We start from the raw sequence: 19,678 nt of genomic DNA on the forward strand, positions 1-19,678 counted from the left end.
TTCAGGCTACGTGCTGCCTTTTGCCATGTTCTCTTAACAGATTTGTATCCATGAGGCAGGGCAGCCTGAGGGCGATGTGGGGGCTCCAAAGCATACAATAAGTCTGTTCTAATAACTCCAGGTCCCTGGGGAAGCCTCTTTAACCTTCAAACCCACACACTAATTAATGTGTGTGTGCTCTGTGAGTCCACTGAGATGAGGGGAAGCTAATGAGGGACTACCTCTGCTCAAAGGGCACGCTGGGTGCTAAATGCTTAGTGCTGTGATAGAGATATGTGGGTGGGCAAAGTAACTAGACCGACATCTTTACATTCACTGCATCAAAAATAAGTACAATATTACTCCTTCAGTTTCTTGGTTGTAGGGACTCTGTATCTACAGTACAGTGTCTTATACTGTGATAACTTGTAAATTGAGCTGTTTAGATTGATGATCACAATCCAAAAGTCCACGCCCACTTTCCCTCCTGTCTTCTTTATCATTATCTATTCCTCATTTACCCTCTGCTCTCTCTGTCTCCTTCCCTATCTCTCTCCTGCAGTTGTCAGAGTTATTTGTCTCCTTTGATGAGAAGCCTCAGGGTGCAGCCTCCTTAGCCCAGGTCCACAGGGCAGTGCTGCATGACGGGAGGACAGTAGCTGTCAAGGTCCAACACCCCAAAGTCCAGAAACAAAGCTCCAAGGACATACTAGTGATGGAGGTAAGTTGGTTGAATAACAGAATTGTAAAATATATATTGCATTACTCCTGTGATGGACTGGCAACCTGTCCAGGGTACACCCTGCCTCTTGGTCGTACATGGCTGGGATAGCCCCATGACCCTGTACTACAGAAGAAAGCGGGATGGATGGATGGATGGATGGAGTCATCCTCATCATAGGAAGAGCACTCTTCCACCTCCACCACTGGGTGTTTCATAACCATGTTGGAAAAAACAGCACCTTTCTCTTGCCCCTGAATTCTCATGCATGTGCAAGGGGTTTACAAGGCAGTATTGTACTATTGTGCTTTACAGTATGCTTACACACAGTGGCTATTCAGCTGCTCAGTATTTAACAAATTACAATTTTGTACTATACTGTTTATATTACAACACTCTTGCAACGTTATTATTGATAATCATGATTATCAATAATAATGTTGCAAGAGTGTTTATTATTGATAATCATGATTATCAATAATAATGTTGCAAGAGTGTTTATTATTGATAATCATGATTAATATAATCATGATTATCAATAATAATGTTGCAAGAGTGTTGTAATATAAACAGTATTATTGATAATAATAAATATAATTATTTGCACTCACTACTCACTTAAACGTTATCAGTCTGTGATGTATATATTGATACTACATTGAGCCACTGCATACACAGGTTGAATGGTGTATGGTGGAGTGTGGTGTACCCTGACTAGTTGTTTCTTTATATATGAAAGACAAACACAAGAAAAAACACATGTACATGCTTTCTTTATGGTCCTTATTTGAAGGTGTTATTGAAGGCAGTCCACTGGCTGTTCCCCGATTTCGCCTTTATGTGGTTGGTGGAGGAGGCCAAGAAAAACATGCCGCTAGAGCTGGACTTCCTGAATGAGGGACACAATGCTGAGAAGGTTGCCAACATGCTGGCCCACTTCCCCTTTCTCAAGGTACATAAAATATTGTTATGTTCCTAACTATTTGTGTACATAATTGTTTATTGTAACAAAGTTGAGGAGGTCATGTGGTTTATTTTTGTCCATACCATACCTGTGTATAGTAGATAGAATCTATGATACTATTTCATTTCCAGGTTCTGGTATTTAATATATTACTCAGTGCAGTTAATAGAGGTCAGACTTTCCCCACAGTGTATGAGAGCCTTCATTGTGCAGCCTCTATATTCTAACAGCAAAACCCTGCAAATCATATTTCCTTTACTAGACAGTGTGGACTTCATGTTCATTATCATTTAATTTCCTTGTGTCCTTTTGCTTAATACACCTGTTTGAGATTTTTTTTATTAGCCTGGCTGAATATGAATTAGACTTCCTTGTTCAGCTGACTTTCTTTGTTCAGTGTTTAAATCCAGACAACTGAAGCATCTTTTGTTTTGTCTTCTTCTATTCTGCCCTTATTCTGTACATTTTAATTGTATAAGATTGCATTTGATGGAGACATAAATGGCAGAATAAAAGATAATTTTGTGCAGAATACAGTCAGTAAAACTATGGCTGCATGGAAAGGAATCTGAAAGTCTATTCAGTCACTGTAGTCGCTTGATTGCTGTAGATTAGAAATGGTTAAGACTGGGATTCCATGTAGATGTCTGCTCTTTACTATGTAAAGGTTTTTATACAGTAGTAAATATGTTCTTCTTTAGATACAACTCAGGGATTTAAATGCTATCTAGGTATTTAGATATTTATTATATATTTCAATTTCATACTTCAATACATCTTTTATTTCTATTTGTCTGTAACAAAAAAGGATTTCCCCTCGGGGATAAATAAAGTAATTCTGATTCTGATTCTGATTCAAACACGCATGCATAGAAGAATACCTCATTTTGCTTCTCTCTCTCTCTCTCTCTCTCTCTCTCTCTCTCTCTCCCTCCCTCCCTCTCCACAGGTTCCCATGATCCACTGGGATCTGTCCACAAAGCGAATCCTGACCATGGACTTTGCAGAGGGGGGGCAGGTCAACGACAGGGACTACATGAAGGAACACAGCATCAATGTCAATGAGGTACTGCCTGCCGAGCTGCCTGCTCTCTGTGATGAAGTGTGTTTGTATTAATAGTTTATTGACTGATAATCCAGTCACACACAGTGCACACACATTAACACCATGTAGCTTTGGCCACCCATCTGTGTCTATACATGATGCCTTCAGGGATAGTATTGAGTGAAGTATCACCTCAGGCACTGTAATTATATGTATATAGAACAAATTCCGACTGGAAAGCTGAAGACAAAGTGTATCCTTTAGACCTGTGGACACACAGCTGATCCTTTGATCCTTTTTTATTTATGGTCAATGTTCTGATAGACCACAGGCTTCATATAACCCAAAAGGATTCATGAGTGTTGCATCTACTTGATTGGAATGGTTTACTATCTAAAACAACTGTGCTTGTGGGAAAAGGAGATTTCATCCCTATAGCTGCCCTGGAGCTAGCTGGGAATCCCCCAGGTGAAAGATGCCAGAGGCTGGGATGTCCGTTATTGGGACAATGACCCTGATGTAAAACGTGGTTTGGACAATGGATGGATGGATAATTTTATTTAAAATAATTTATTGAAAAAAATCTTTTTTTATCTTGACTACATGGGTTTTGACGATCATCTAAAATAGATAGATTAATTGTCAGTGCCTTGTGAACACAACGCTCCCGTGCGTATGTGTAACAAGCAAAGCGGAACATACACTTCCACACACTGTCACAGAGAGGGTTACGTGACACACATGCATACGAGCATCAGGCAGTGATGACAAGTATTACACACAAGCTGATAAGACAGAGGAAAGAACAAACACACACGGAGGCGCACACAATGCAGTCACACACCCCAAGGCAGCAGTTACACGCACACAGGATGGATAGAATTATTTGTTGGCAGTGGTGCATGCTGGACCCTGCGTCAGTGTGTGTGCAGCCACAAGATGGATGAGGGCCTAAATAGACTTTCTAGTGAATTCGCCCCCTTCGTGTGACCAGTATGAGGCAAGAGACTTGGTGTTCATTAGTGTGATGATACAGACATAACTGTATGCACTGAAGGGATATTATTCATAATGTGTGGAGCCATTTGAAATGTCTGCAAACTTTTCCGTTCGTGTTTACAAAATGGAGTCTGATTTTTTTTTTTTTTTAAATTTAGTAAAATATTTAGTTATTATTTTGTGATAATATAAAACATCTAAATGCTACACATGACATATTACATAATGTCATATTTAAGTCATGATGTCACATAGACTGGGACTACACAAAAACACAGATGACTTCGAAACGCCCGGAGCTATCACAAGTTTTTCACATTGTTTGCAAATCAGATGTTAAGCACATGCAGAATGCATATTCAAACTGAGTGAAAGACACAGCCTCAAACAGCACCTAAAGCCCCCTGCCCTCTTTCACCTCTGCAGCCTCAGACTGTATGGCTCTGTCTGATTTTATTTGGAATGTTTGGAAACTCAAAATCTCTGCTCACAGGGATTGTGCGTCACTCCCAAACTCAGTCTTCACACAGCTATTCCCATCTCAAAATTTAACACCAGACTGCAGACTTTGGATTTCAAAATAATTTTGAAGTGACGCCACATTGTATGTTGTGAAGAAAAGAGCCTTTGGAACAATGTGTAACCTGACTAAGAGGCTATTGCAGGTCAAATCGTGAAGTTAGTAGCTGTGCATCTCATCTGTGTTTGTGGTAAAATCATGTGTAATATTATTGTGTGTGTGTGTGTGAGTGTGTCTGTGAGTGCGTGTGTTCTCTTACTCTCCAGTGACAATCTGAGAAGCGCTAATTAATGACCATTAGTGTCTGCCTGTTCCTCTCTGAGATAATTTCTTGGCTCTCTGCTGTCTTGCTAAATAAATGTGTGTTCGGGGGCTCGTATTGTCGTTTTGTGAGGACCCATGTCAGTGTGAAGACACTAGGCTTTGTGAGGACATATTGACCTCTTCAAATGACTGTTTGAAATATGTTGTTGATGTTAGGTCAAACTGACATTTTCCAGAGCTCACTACGGTGGTTTGGAATATTGATGAGTCACTGATCACCCCACTGGGAGGACAGTTGCAAGTCTAATAAGCTGCCTTCTCTAACTCTGATTCTGCAAATTCTCCTATGTTGTGATCAACTCAATGTCATTGTTGTCTATACTTTTCCTGAACTCACTGAAGAGATTTAAAGAGATGCTTCAGAATTTTACTGTACATGATTTATGCAAACACTGAGAAACATTGACAAAAAAGATGTTTAGATGTTGTCAAGGAAATGCTTTCGTTTGTTGCTCTTTGTTAGCTCCAAATACTCTATAATTTGCTTGGTACTATGAAGTAAATGTGTAGAGGAAGAAAGGGCCATGACCCGTAAAGCCTGTGAGTGGACTAATTACTATTTCACTGTCACATGGTGCCCATGTGACAGTGAAATAGCTACAATTCTGGGGAGCCATGTCAAAGCTAGGCTAATTTGTTGAAACTATGCAGTTCTTGTTACAGTGGAATGTGGGAGGGGAATTCTAGTGTCCTTTGAAATGAGTGAATCCAAGCTTAGGTTGTGTTGGGATGGGGACAGATTAGATGATTGTAAATATTACAACCATAGAGCAAACGGGCAATTCCTTGAGTCTGGAGGTTGCCTTAATGTCCATGAGTTCTCTAAAACACTCTCCTTCTCACACTAATCACATCTGAACTGGATTCTCTTCTCTTCCACACACACCCAGGTGAAAACAGTTGACATATATCTTCCTCTCCTTATGCTTGGCCACACCAACTCCTCCTGCACCTAAGCAGATCCTTGTTAGATCAAGGCAGTCTGCCCTTTTTGGCGGTGGTCAGCAACAATTTCTGCACATTATGGTGACGACTGCCTTCATAAATAAAGCTTTAGGCTACCTATGTATGCACATGCAGGCTAGTTGAGGTGTCCTGTCTCTGCCTTAGGCTTACATACACAGTAAAGTAAGTAGGAGCTTTATTTGGTGATTCAATACACACACATAAACCATGATAAACTCCTACAATCCCCCTTTAGTTATGTTTTGTATGCACTTTTTTACACAGTAAAGCCACATTTATTCTTCTTCAGCATAAAACTAAGCTCTGTAATCTCTGTAATCCATGTCTGTCTTGTATAAACATTTAAGGCCCTGTCTTTGATCTTGCTTTATACTCATCAGATGACACATAGAATAGCTCTTATTCACAATTAGATGGAACAGTAGTTGGACCGGCCAACGTGTTTACCGCAAGTGTGTGGCGGAGACCCCAAAGCATAGTCCTCCAAATTGTCATTTTAGGTTCAGCTTTGAATAATATTATGTTAATTTTGGGAGATAGGCGTTGTTCGAGTTATGACATTGGAAAACACATAATGAGACTCCATACACAGTAAAAAAACAAATCTTAGGTTGTGTGTGCATGCATGTGTGCGAGAATTTGCTTTGACATCCTGTGCCCCATTTCCCTCGTCTGGTGGCATCCACAAGCATGAACCCTCTGACTAACCATGAATCACATCTGCACAGTTTAAATGCTCCAGTTAAATCCAGAAAATTAAATTAGCATGTACACAAGAGGAAAATATGCAGCTTAGCGGAAGTTTAATTAGAAAGACCACTTTGACATTTCTTCTCCTCCACTTCTTCATTCAGCCAATGCTTTTGGCTGCTGTATTTCAAGTAATACGCAGTTTTAGTCAGGTAAAGATGGGTCAGTAGTACACGACTTAAAGCAAAGAACAACACTGTTTCATTTCACTTTGTGACATGTACTAATGCAGTTTAAATATGATTTGTTTAGTTGTGATAGTATTTAATACTTTTTTATGTCAGTGCACCCAGTGAAGAGTAAAGGAGTTAAATAAACACTTTAATTTCTGTTTCTGGTTGTTTTTAAAAGCCTCTCTCTAATTCCACTTGTAAACTGAAATTATTACAACTTTACTTCTGATGATTTCTTGCTTACATGGTTTGGTGTCAATTCTTATATTCAAATATTCAGCATTTGAACAATTATATCTGCCATTCTGAAGTATCGGCGTCCAGATCAATCCAGATGTGTTTTTTTCCGAGTGTGAACACCTCCAATCCGGCTGAATCCAGTTTGATTTCAAGGTTTGATTTCGGCTTGGCTCAAATGTGGCTCAGGTGTGCACGCAAATGTGGCTAGCGAATCCGGCTAGCCACATTATTAGCCATATTACGAGGCGCCACCTAGTGGTTTGGAGAACAGCAAACACGCTGGATGAAGCCGGATTGAGTGCGGACACAACTGTGTGCTAGCCAGATTTGAAAATAGGTCTGAACGCATCCAGCTTAAAGGCTGTCTGGGCTCAATCCTACTCTAGCTGGAATGACTTTCTCCAGTGTGAACGGGGCCTTATTTGCACGCTTCCTAATCATGTCAGCAGCCATACTATGCATTCTGGTAGCATTGCACTGCATTTCATTAAATATGCACAATATGTTTCCAAGATACCTTTTTACACTAATCAAATGAAATTGTTCATACTGAAAGTAATTGTCAGTTAGAATCAAGCAGCAACGTCAGGGTCTAAAAAATGAAACCAGTGTGTAGGTGTTAGAAATTGCAGTTTATCCTGCTGTGCCAACATGGAGACGGTTGGAGCCTCCCAGAGGGACTCAAAAACAGTGCTTCAGAACCCTGTGGGTGATGTCACAGAAGCTTTGTCCATAGATGTGTACTGTCAATGGTTAGAATGTTTGATGTGTGGCTTGTGAAAAATGGGTTCAATATTTTATTCAGGAAATGACTGCTGATTTTTCTAACGCCTTTAATTGCATCTAACAAGATGGCTACTGTTTTATTTGCATGACCTTTAGGACTTGATTGATGGCCTGAATGTTTTCAGAAACACATTTCTCTTCAGTGTTTTCCAGATGTAAGAACATGTTTCTATAAAAGCCTCCAGGATAGTGTTCACATATTGAAGTGTGCATCCAATCAAATTCAACCAGGAAGTGTTTGCATACCCTTGATGAATACCCATCAAGCATGCAGTACATTGGGCTTCCATGGTGCAGTGTTGTGACACAGAAGTTGACAAGAGGAAGGTGGACACTGAAAAAGTGTTAGCTTTCACTTTCCACCATCCTTGCAGTGTGACTCTCCCATTAGCTGCTAGCTCTGCCTTTAGTGGTCTATAGCTGTAAGGCAGGGTGTTCTTCATGTCCAGTTCTCCTGCTGCCACACTCCTATTTTTGGTTATCCGCCATCGTTTCTTATTGTTCTGTCTGCCAGATCACCCAACACACATTCTCAGACTCGGTAGTACCTAAAGGTGCTGATGATGTTGAGGATTTAATTTCACATTTGTCCTTTATTTTTCGAACAGATCTCAGAGAACTTGGGAAAGATGTACAGCGAAATGATCTTCGTCCATGGCTTTGTTCACTGCGATCCACACCCAGGCAACGTGTTGGTCCGAAAGTGCCCTCAGAGCAAGAAGACCGAGATCGTCCTCCTTGATCATGGCCTGTATCAGGTGGGAAAATCTCCAGGCTGCTTGGACATAAAGAAAATGCCATTTGTTCTAATATTGCAGTTCATTTTTCATGCTGCCTGTTGCGGCCTTGAGTAAATAAGCGGAGCAGCAAACACACAGATGCACACATGCGCATAAACAACATGGACATCACACACACACACTCTTTCACAGACAGACACACACTTTTATTAGTGCTACAGCAGGATAAAAGCTTTTTGATAAACAGCTCATTTGATGTTGTTCTTAGCAGAGTGCAGTCTGCCGTGTTTGAATGCACCACAACCTTAATCACACAGGCGCATACGTGCACTCTCATGTTACACACACACACACAAGCTCTTTAACTGTTAACACACTTCCTTTTAAAAACGCCCACAGGCTGGTACAGACATCCACGGGTCTCACACGAGTTTATTTACTGCTTGTTCCTGTATTCATGGAGCGATTTTAGTAATAAATATGCAACTCCATCATCTTTGACATGCAGTGCACACACACTCACACACAGACTTCCCTTGGACCATAATAGCACCAATCTATTCCTAATGACTTGTGATTTCAGCTGTCATTTTGGAGAAGAATATTAATCCAGTCATCATATACACACTGCACACCAGGAGCACTTGGTTGTGTGTTTAAAGTGGTGTAGTTAGTCTGGAATTGGCGGAGGGGTTTTAGCTAGAGGATTTGATTATGATGAAAATAAGAAATGTATTAAGTAATATATTCTTTCCCTGTTGTGTAAGTTATCCGCCCATGTTAACGCATACATATGAAAAAAGAAATAAAATACATGCACTTAGGAAAATAATATAAAACATATTCTACACAAAGTGTGTGATTACTGTACAGTAGTGTGCCCTCTCTTATTTAAAACTAGTATGCTTTAAAGAAGCAATAATGTATTGTAATTTGTGTGAGAGCCATAAAATGCACTGTATGTGAACACCTGGGGCCACCCTTTATGTATTGTGTTGCAGGGAGATCTATCTGTGGCTTGTAATGTACTGTTTAGTCTCCTCTCAGTTCAACAAGGAAGAAACAAGTTGCCTCAGAGTTACTAGGGTTAGTGTTGAGTGTCGGAACCTCCCCAGAACAACCTGTATGGATGGATAAGCTACAAGTTCTCAGCATACTGTGAGGACCAGGCTTCCATCTTCTCTTCAAAAACTATGTACTTTGTGTACACCAACTCTGTTAAGGTTTCTTGTTACATCTCAGCCCTGTTTGGAGTAGTGGATTCACTCTGTTTCTTTATTTTTGGCCTCCTTAGCGCAGGAGCTTGTATTAAAATGACAACAAAATAGCCATTGTCTCCTCCCCTCACAGGTCCTGCAGCCTGACTTCAGGATGGACTATTGTCGGCTGTGGCAGGCTCTGATTAAAGGCGACATGTCTGGAGTGGAGAGTTACAGCCGCAGACTGGGAGCTGGAGATCTCTACCCCCTCTTCGCCTGCGTGCTGACGGCGCGGTCCTGGACGGCTGTGAACGCCGGCATCAGTTCTGTACCTGTCACACGCGCAGAGGTATATGGCCCGGCAAGCTCATAACTGCATAATGCAGGTCCACAGTTCCATTTAGGCTGGTGAATTCTACAGTCACATGACATTCCTAGGAGTTGTGATAAATGCACTTTAGTGTGTGTCACGCTGTCCTGTAGAAGCTCTTTGCATTGGCACAAATTGAGCAACTCTCATTAGGATAAATCAAGCATCTCCTGAATCCGTTTATACCTTTTTACAGGAATGCTATTGGCCTGTTTACAATGTGTTTTTTCCAGCCCAAACAGGCCTGAATAATGAGACTATTCAGTAATACTATTGCTTATTATTTTCTTTAAAATAATGCTAGGACCTACCAGTGTAAGCCTGCTTTGCGTATCCTTTTACCCACAGGTGTTCTGCAATGCCATCTGTGCTTATAGGAGTGAGTTTATTTATACTCTCTTATACAACATTTTGAAGCTGGCAAAAGTGCTACACAACAGTCTGCTTGAGTGTGCCACCCCCTCACATGTGACGGGCAACACAAGGCTGAATTTGGCACAGGGCAATACATGAATAACTCCCAGTGTCTTTTTATAGTATTCCAGAAAATAAAATGTATTTTTTGAGAAATCAGTTAACGTTATATTTGTGGACAAAAGCACTTATAAACCAGGGCTTATAATGTAAGTCCTGGTTTGGGGACAACAGTGGCGCAGTGGTATAGCAGGGTTGTCTAGTAACCGGAAGGTTGGTGGTTCAATCCCAACTCCTCCGTAGTCACTGTTGTGTGTTCTTGGGCAAGACACTTCACCCTAGCCTGTGGTGCGCCTTGCTAGTCATTGTATGACACTGCTTGGCAGCAGCCGTAAAGAATTTCCCTCTGGGATTAATACAGTATCTAAAATAAAAAAAAAAAAAGTAATAGTAGTATATGGTGAAGCTCAGCATTTGATTTACAACTGGATCCACACTCTAGACTTTGTAGTTTCTTTGCTTTAATTACTGTTCGCACACTGTCCTGCTCCTCACAAGAGTGCCATCAGTGTGGGACACACAACGCAAAAAAATAGGTCCAACTTTTGTACACATAGTACAATATTTATAAAGCATCAAACTATATCATCTTATAGCTAACTAACTTGACAAACTGCTTTTATAAGGCAAAAATAAGCATGATGTTTTTTGACAGTATTTGCATTCATTCATATTATTGAGTCGTGTTAAGCTTGTTGTGTGTGTGTGTGTGGGGGGGTTTTTCATAATTCCTTTGTAAGGATGAGTTTAAGCTAGGTGTATTTTTATCCCCTCCTATTCCTCCCACTTAAGCTGAAATGGAACCACTCTCACTAGTCCCGGCCCTTTGTCCACACAGGCCACACACTCCATTACTGCGGACTCTTCTGTAGAGCCTCCCACTTAAACACATGTTTATTTAGCAGTGTGTTGAGACTTTTCTCTGGCCACTCTTTACCCCATCTTTTTCTTTTTATTTCCTCCTAACATCTCCTCTCTTTTGTCTGCTGTTGCTCCCTTTTTACTGCTTTTTTTTTAACCACTCTCATTTAAAATCCTGCTTCTAACAAGTGATGATGCATTCCATTAGTGTTAATGCAATCAAATGCACACGGCAAATGTTGAGTGCTTTTAGAGCCGTGGCTTTTTGTAGCCTTTCTTTCACATGCAGGAATGTTTTATCTTTTTAATGAAGTAGGTATATTCATGATACAAACATCCACTCGGGTTTATTTTTTCGGTGTTGGAATTGTGGTTGTAAAATTTGTTCCCTTTATTAGTCACCTAAACAAACAGTGCTCGGTAAAATTCTCCAAAGTATTTTTGGTGTAGTCTGAATTTTAAATGTGGGCGAAAAGTGTAGAAAACCCATTCTGGTAGCCTGGCGTCAGGACAAGGCTGAAATTAGACCGCATGTGGTTTCTGTCATCTGCAAGCTGCCTCACACTCTTTCTTTTTTTTTATTTTATATCCTAGCCTACCTCGAGGCTGTGTTCAGTAAAGTGAGTGACAGAATGTCTGAAGGTCCAAGTTGTATAATACTGGGCAAAATTGTTGGATATTTTTTCTTAGTGTTCCCAGATGCTGTTTTGTCTGTGCATACAGCCCTTCACTGAACATGTGGTGCGGTTGACACAACATACACACCACTATGAGAGGTTAGCGCAGTGGCTTTATGAAGCATGAATAAAGACTGTAGATGAAGATGGACCAACTGTCTGTAGCCGCCCATATTTATTCTTCTCGTCTGACTTCTTGTCAGTATAGTTAAAAGGCATTTTCACATTAGCTCTCATTTCTGATTAGCACTTAACAAATGCATTAGTTTGTACAACTATTTTACTGTGGACAACGTGCTGCTGCATTTGACATGCTGCTGAGTAAAAATGGCTGTTCCCTCTCTCCTCTTTCTCTCTCCCTCCTATCTCCCACCGTCTGCTGTGGCTGCTTTCTGAAATCAGCTGGCCACCTCTAATACACTAGGGTAAAAGAAAAATCATCAGGACAGATTCCACCCCCCTTTCCTCAAATGAATTCCCTTTGCCTTTTGCACGGCCTATTATCGCAGCACTTGCAATACAATATGTCCTTATTGAAGCTTTCAGATGCAAATGAGAGCGCTGTCACCTTCTCTGTGTCCTGCTGACAGCTGTGAGGCCTGCAACCCAACCTCCTATAATTGCTACTAATTGTTATTCCCCAAGCAGGACTCAGCAGAGCACTTCAGAACACCCAATTCCCTGTCATTTGCACTTGGGGGGATATGATGGTGTCTTACACATTTATGTCCTTAGCCTGGTAACTTTTGGTTTGAATTTTTTTTAAGTAAATAACAAAGACATTAAGAGGTAAAATAACCAAGGATCGGCTGCTGCTCCTTCTGGACCTGTGCTAGGCTAGGATCTTCCAGTTTTATCATCACATATCAGAACGTTTCCTTACGTTGTCGGCTAACAGTGGCTCCTGGCTATGTATTGTTTTTTTTACTGTGTTTGTGAAACACTGACTAACTGTGTATGCTTGTGCTGTCATATGCCTTACTGGGATAAGCTGAATGAGTCACCATTAGTGAAAAAGGCCTGTAAGAGGCTTTAGGTACCATAGGAAATATGGGTTGTTTCAGGTCTGTTACTGGCAGTCATGATATTCATGAGGAAGACTGAGCTTGTGCCAAACATTGATGAAAGCCTGATCTGACATAGTCAGCAGGGAGACATCATTCTGTCACCTCCTATTCACTCTGTATTTTCATACTGTATTTTGTCACTGTATATAATCCTAACATGGAAATAATGATTTGCTCAGTGCCTCAAGAACAGTTGTAGCCATATTTTATATATATATATATATATATATATATATATTCAACACTATATATTCAACACTATATATTCAACGCTGGCACGGTTCTTAGAAATGGGCAAATTATTAGTAAAACAAAAATGCTTTTGTTCCAGGCTGTGCCTGAACACTTTCACATGGATGTCTATGGGAATTGACTCATTGTTGTAGCCAGCCTCAAATGGCCATTTGTGGAACTGCAGTTTACAATATGTTTTTTTTTACAAATAACTCAGACCCAAGTCTATCATATACATTTCAGGGCAATTACAGAGTCTATGGGACACATAATTGAAAATTATGATGGTAGTGCTGATGTTGTGATATAGTGCTGCTCTTTTCAAGTGTGGGTTCAGTTTTTGACAAGAAAAGATGAGCATGCCTTCCTCCAAGCAGCGTTGTTTTTTGAATATTTGATACTTATATACAGTATATAGTGTGTGATTTGTCTGTTGACTCTGGTTTTCTCTAAAGTCCAAAATATTTCAAAATATTTCCTATCTGTTCCAGGCCTGGGAATAAATAGGCCCCGTATTATCTTTTTGTTGCCTGCATCCCATTATTTGGCTAATGCAATCAGGCTCTGTGACATCAAAAATATTGTTTTTTTTATGTATGTAGTTAAGACATATGTAGTTTTCACTTGGCATTGATACTCTTGTAGTGTTTATCATATCATATATGTAATCCTCAAGTCATTTTAAAGAAGAGTAACGGAGCTTTAATACACTTCCTCTCAGCTGTAAAGTTCAAACAGAGTGACTCATTGTACTGTATCTTATTAATACGTAATAAGGCTGTGTGTCATGTAATAGATATTCCTTGTCTGTCTGTCATCAACGCACAATACAGGCCGTCGGTCGTGTTAGTGTGTAGGTGGGAGATAATGTAGCAGAATGAGATGCCGCTTGTTTTGCTGCATTGTTGTTGTTTGTTCACATCACTTCCTGTGGGCATTAGACAGAGAGCAGAGACAGAGTTTATCTGTGTCAGAATGTTGAGTAGCTGTCTGTCTCTCCCTATGCCTGTCAAATCTCTGTTTATCTGGACTGACAGCTCTGACAATGCTGCTGTCTTACACACATGCACACACACACACACAGCTAGGGAAATACATACAGAGCAGTGAAACAATTGGACTCTAAAGTTTATTATTCACACAATTTGTGGGGTTAAGTTTAAATTTGTCACTTGTGATGTTATGTGGCATCAGGTTCGCCATCAGAGGGTGAGCTTCTGCACAGACATGCACCTGTCCAGCCAGTGCAAGAGCAGCAGCTGTGCATGAACCAGAAAACCAAAACAACTCTGAAGGTTGATTGTCATCATGTTGTCATGTGTTGTTGTCACATGGTCCACCTTACCTTTAAACACTGGCTGTTTGTGTGGAGAGAGATGGTCTCTGGTGTTTGACGGGAACGTTCTCTTTCATCTTTTGACAACTCGATTGTTCCAGGTTGATGTGGATAATTAAGGTTCACACATTTTGGTTAGGTTAGTTATTATAAAAAAACTGCTAGGTTAGGTTTGAGGAAATGTCTAATCTGATGTCACAAATAGATGCTGGAAGCTAGTTTCAAAAATGAGTCTCATTGTCAACACATTTTATAGCAGTGTGTAACTGTCATTGTCATGTTTCTGTTGTGAACATCTGTGTGTGTGTTGTATTAGATTTTAATGACTTTTTTAAATTTAGCAGGTCGCGGTTTAAACAACATAAAAAAAAAATCAGAAAGCCATGAGTCCCATTAATGCCATATTCATGCTTCAATTTATAGTTTCAGAGAATAGTATTTCTCCATTATGTTTCCAATTAGTTGATAATTACACAGTCCTATAATGTCCTGTGCTCATACAGACTGATTTGACTTTCTGTCCAAAAGACCACTATAAGGTACTCCGGGTTTGTAAGCCTGCAGTCCACGTTGTTCCATAACTAATAATGTAATTTAGGCCTGTTGATGTGCAGCAGGGAGAGCCCTTTGAAGTGGAGCAGAAGCAAGACCCTAACGCTCACATGGCAGCTCAAGCAGGCATCTTCAACATCAAAGAGAACAAATAGTCGCCACAGAGGAACCTGTCATTCCTCTGTCTTATCATTTCTTCTTTTCCCCATGCTGTGTTATTTACAGTATGTTCTTATTTGAGGTAAAACCTCTTGTTTTATATCACTTATCCTCCTCTTTTTGTTCACTTCTGTCCCCCCGTTATCCCTGTCTCGTCTCCAGCCTCATCATTTTTCCCTGTTTTTGCTCCTCTTCTTCCTTACTTGCATGCATTCACCATATCCTCCTCCAGCCTGTTTTTATGGTGGTTGGAATGAGGCCAGTGTCATCACTCTTACAATCTTTGAAATGTACCAGATTGATGTTCTCCATGTGGGGGAAAAATATATATATTTTAATATATGGTAACATGGATTAAATTGATTGCAATAACCTGCTTTTTCTGCCAAACATTTCTGTCACTTTCTACCTTGAAGTTTACCTATATTCTGTTAAGTCTCACTGTTTGTGTCCTTCCACAGGACGTGGAGATACGGACCAACGCAGCCCGTTACCTGCCCCAGATCAGTGATCTGTTGAACAGAGTGCCCCGGCAGATGCTGCTGCTGCTGAAGACCAACGACCTGCTGAGAGGCATCGAGACCACACTGCAGACCAGAGCCTCCTCCTCATCTTTCATCAACATGTCCCGCTGCTGCATACGAGCTGTAGCCAGGTCAGAAACACTGAACTCTTCTCTCGTTTAGGTTTTATTATATTTTATCATTCAGAATGACTGGATGTTGCTGGTTTGATATCTACACATAATTAAAGATGTGCTTCAAGGTGTGCTTTAGTCCATCATTTTAACTATTGAAATTATAATAGGAGTTATACTCCGAATATCAAAACACAAGAACTCACTATGACAGCTCACATAAATCAAAAACACTGTGAATCATAGCACAAGATGCTTGATCCATTCATCAAGCACAACAGTGTGAAATATTTGAAACTGAAAAACAGGTCCCCTACAGAAAATAGACCCCAAAAACTAACCCCTTTTTCAATGGACAATATCAGCATTCTGTGTTTCCAAAGAGAACCCCTCTGCTATGCAGAACTGACTGTATACATCTATGACTGCTGTTCGGACCAGTGGGGGAGATTTTTTAAAAGCAAGTTTCTGCCATCTTTCCCACGTGATCCCTTTCATATTGACCTCTTATTAGCAGTATAACATCAAAAGGTCATTTTGGATAGTTAAACTTTCTCGTTTTATTAATTGTTGATCAGATAATGGCAACAGCTGGATGAATTCAGACTTTGACTCCTCCTAACTCGCTGGCCAACTAAGATACTAGCTGCATCCCAACTCAGCACTCACATCCTTCAAGGCATGCCTTTGTACATCATCATCACCATTTGGATCCTTCATATGCATCCTTCGATCCCTTGGTAACAAAGGATGCATTGGGCGGATGTTGCAGCCTAACATATCCCAGGATTCATTGCGCGGTAGTGACGGTTGGGTTCTTTTTGCACAAACTGATAAACTTGGAAAACAACTAATGACACCACACTCACTACAACCTAATCAGTGGTAGACACCAGATTTAAGGTTTGTTGATGTTTGAACATCTAGATCTCAACATTGAAGTGCCAAACGTATGATCATAGTGTAAAATAAAACAACAAGCTCCTCTTTTTTTTCTAGTTAGCATATTTCCGAATGGGCATTATGTGGAAGCAGGTGAGCAGGAAAGTGCCGTGTCATGTTTAGTTCTGCATGGTCAGCATAATCTATAGAATTACACTCTATTGTTATTTGAGTGGTAATTCTACAGCCATTCTATTATCTGCTAATAATATCGTTCAGTATCTGAGAGGTGTGCAGTGGTGAGACAGGAAACATGACGGAACTGAAAACTAACTCATCTGACAGGTCGCTGGCTTTGGAAGAGAAACTGGATTCTGCTCTTATAGATTGGGAGAGGAGGGATGTGGCCTGTCACTTCAGCTCTCTGCTGATGACTGAAGGACCAGATTCCACACACACGCACACACACACACGTCTCTGCCTCATCTGGTGCAGTACTCCTGACAGTGGTAGAACTCACCTGTATAAGCACATCTTATAAAATATTAACCAACATGCTGTAATACAGGCACCAGGGGATCCTGCCACCTCACTCACATCTCAGCTCAAGTATTCCATTCTCATGGCTGCTGCTGGAGAACAGCTACAACTCACACTGTCTTTGTGTGCCAAAAGCAACCGCATCACTGTATTTGACCTTTAAATGTTCTAACATGTGTGAATGAAACTCTATTAAAAAATGTATATAGATTTATGAAACTATGAGATTTCACTGGCGGATTTCAACAAGGAATGTCACAAAGAGGAGGTATAACAGTATAGAACTTGGTAGATGTTTGTCATAATATGGTGGTACAGGATAAATCTGGAGATAAATCTAGTAAATTTGTCAGTTTTTTTTCTTGTTAATGTATTTTTTTCACAGTAAATTTGTTATTATGTTAGTTGAGTTATGACTTACGCAGTGATTTTTTATTTTAAGATAAAAAGGTTTTCTACCTTTATTTACACTTCTATCTTTATTAGGGCTATATATATTAGCAAGACATCATTTTATGCAGGTATTGGCTTACAATAAAATGTCAGCCATTGGCAAGATTTGCGTGTTTTAATGGGTGACAGCAATAATGCATAGTAGTGTCTAAAATGTATTTTTTATTTTCCAGATGTGCTCACATTGGTGATCAACCAAAAGGAGATGAACAGTATATTGTTCATCCCTAGTTTATATAGCACATTTACTGACTGGTTAACAGTACGGTTGAGTAGCTTGAAGTCAGAACCAGATGTTTTAAGAGTAAAGTCAGAAAATCAAACAGGGAGGAAGAGGAGGAAAGCCAAAGAAGGTGTGATGTAATGTCATCTGCTAAAATCATATGGCCATAATACAGCCCTGTAAAATGAATATGAAGTAGATGAAGAAGATTATCTGCTGACCAGGAGGGGCTCTTTGTTCGTGCTGAAAAGACATGTGCAGAGTATTGAAACTCAATCTGTATCAATCAGATGGCCATTATGTGGGTTTTGTGTGCTGTCCTGAGCCTCTCTGATTCTAACCAAACCCAATGGCTGCCTGTTTTACTGATTAGCACACCTGCAGCTCCAGAAGAGGAGCTAATCAGTAAAGTGTTCAGCTGTAATAAAACCCAGCAGTTCATGATAAGTCATTGGAAAACCAGACACCTCCAATTCATGCCTGACCCTTAACCCCTTCTTTCTTCTTCTTCTTCTTCTTCTTTGTCTGACAGGCACAAAAGGAGTAAAGCTCAGACGAGGACGAGGCATCTGCAGATCACGCTGTCCGAGTCTGTCAGCCTGTGGAAGCTCTCTGTGTATGAACTGTTTCTGTGGGTGAAGGGCTCCACGGTGGTACACTGGCTCACTGCTCTGCTGGCATTTCTTCACTGATCTCAGGCTGGAACTTCAGGAGGTTTTTAAAATGTAACTAAGCACGCACACACAGATGAGTTCCACTTACAGGGTTTATCATACAATGTTAAAGTCTGTGGACGTCAGGAACAGTCGTGGCCTCCACAATTGTCCACACAGCAGTGTTCAGATGCATTATTTTTCATGACCATCAATAATAAGTAAATGCATTTTTTTGGGTAGATCTTAAAATGTTGGACTACTGGTTCATTCCCACTCCTCAACAACATACCTCAGCATGACCTTTGCATCAGTGTTTGGTGCAAAATGCACTGATTTCTTAATAAATAGGTTGAATCATAAATATGTCAGTGTCGCATCATGTTTACTACATCCATAGTACTGTTGCTTTTAGGTCGAATACGCAACTGAACATGACATGTGATTCTTCACGTTGCCTTTTATTTATTTATTTGTCCAGAAAGTGGCTTAATGCTTCCTAATTATTTTAGTTTTCCCTGCTGTTTTCCATTTGGTGCAGAGTACGGTGCTGCAGATGTACTACACAGCATCATTTTAGAACCACTTTGTTAATGCCAATCAATAAACCAGCCACATTAGAGATATGTTTATTTAATATATGATTTTATTTTGACTCAAAACTGTCTTCTGAATGTATACAACTGTTGCTGCTAAAATATGGAGTTTGTATTGTGTGAGCACAGGAGTATACAAGTATCCTGATCATTGATCAGGATACAGATCCAACTTGTTTGGAATGAATTCAGTATTTTATTTACATTTTATTTACTGTACAGCTCTGGTTATTCTGACCTTTTTGTTAAACTGGATATATATTAAAGTTTTTAGTGTTTGTCAAACTAAAATGGTTGAATGTTCCAATTTATTGCACAGCTATACTGCTGCTCATCTGCAGACATGAAGATTATTGCTATGATTATCAATATGTTAAGTGTAGCCCACCTCTGTAAGGTAGTCATTAACTACCATGTTCATTTGTGATGATTTTTATAATGAAAATTGTCACTTATTGATTTGAAATAATGAGATTAATGCAGTGCGAAAAAAATCTGATCCAGTGACAACAAATTTATGTCACTGGATCAGTGAAGATGGCTAGCAGGCTAATTGAA

General features: G+C 40.1%; 1 protein-coding gene across 1 annotated transcript in view; it reads left to right on the plus strand.

Annotated features, from left to right (window-relative positions):
• Positions 1 to 19,366, plus strand: part of adck1 (aarF domain containing kinase 1) — a 45,408-nt gene extending 26,042 nt beyond the window's left edge. Inside the window, exons 5-11 of the mRNA XM_028395405.1 lie at positions 542 to 700; positions 1,494 to 1,652; positions 2,614 to 2,730; positions 8,076 to 8,225; positions 9,558 to 9,755; positions 15,598 to 15,791; positions 18,404 to 19,366. Of these exons, the coding sequence (XP_028251206.1) occupies positions 542 to 700; positions 1,494 to 1,652; positions 2,614 to 2,730; positions 8,076 to 8,225; positions 9,558 to 9,755; positions 15,598 to 15,791; positions 18,404 to 18,563 (1,137 nt within the window). The 3' untranslated portion in view covers positions 18,564 to 19,366. The remainder of the gene's footprint in view (positions 1 to 541; positions 701 to 1,493; positions 1,653 to 2,613; positions 2,731 to 8,075; positions 8,226 to 9,557; positions 9,756 to 15,597; positions 15,792 to 18,403) is intronic.
• Positions 19,367 to 19,678: the final 312 nt, after the last annotated feature.

Source organism: Parambassis ranga, chromosome 22 (assembly GCF_900634625.1).
Source record: "Parambassis ranga chromosome 22, fParRan2.1, whole genome shotgun sequence".
Taxonomy (NCBI): Eukaryota; Metazoa; Chordata; class Actinopteri; family Ambassidae; genus Parambassis; species Parambassis ranga.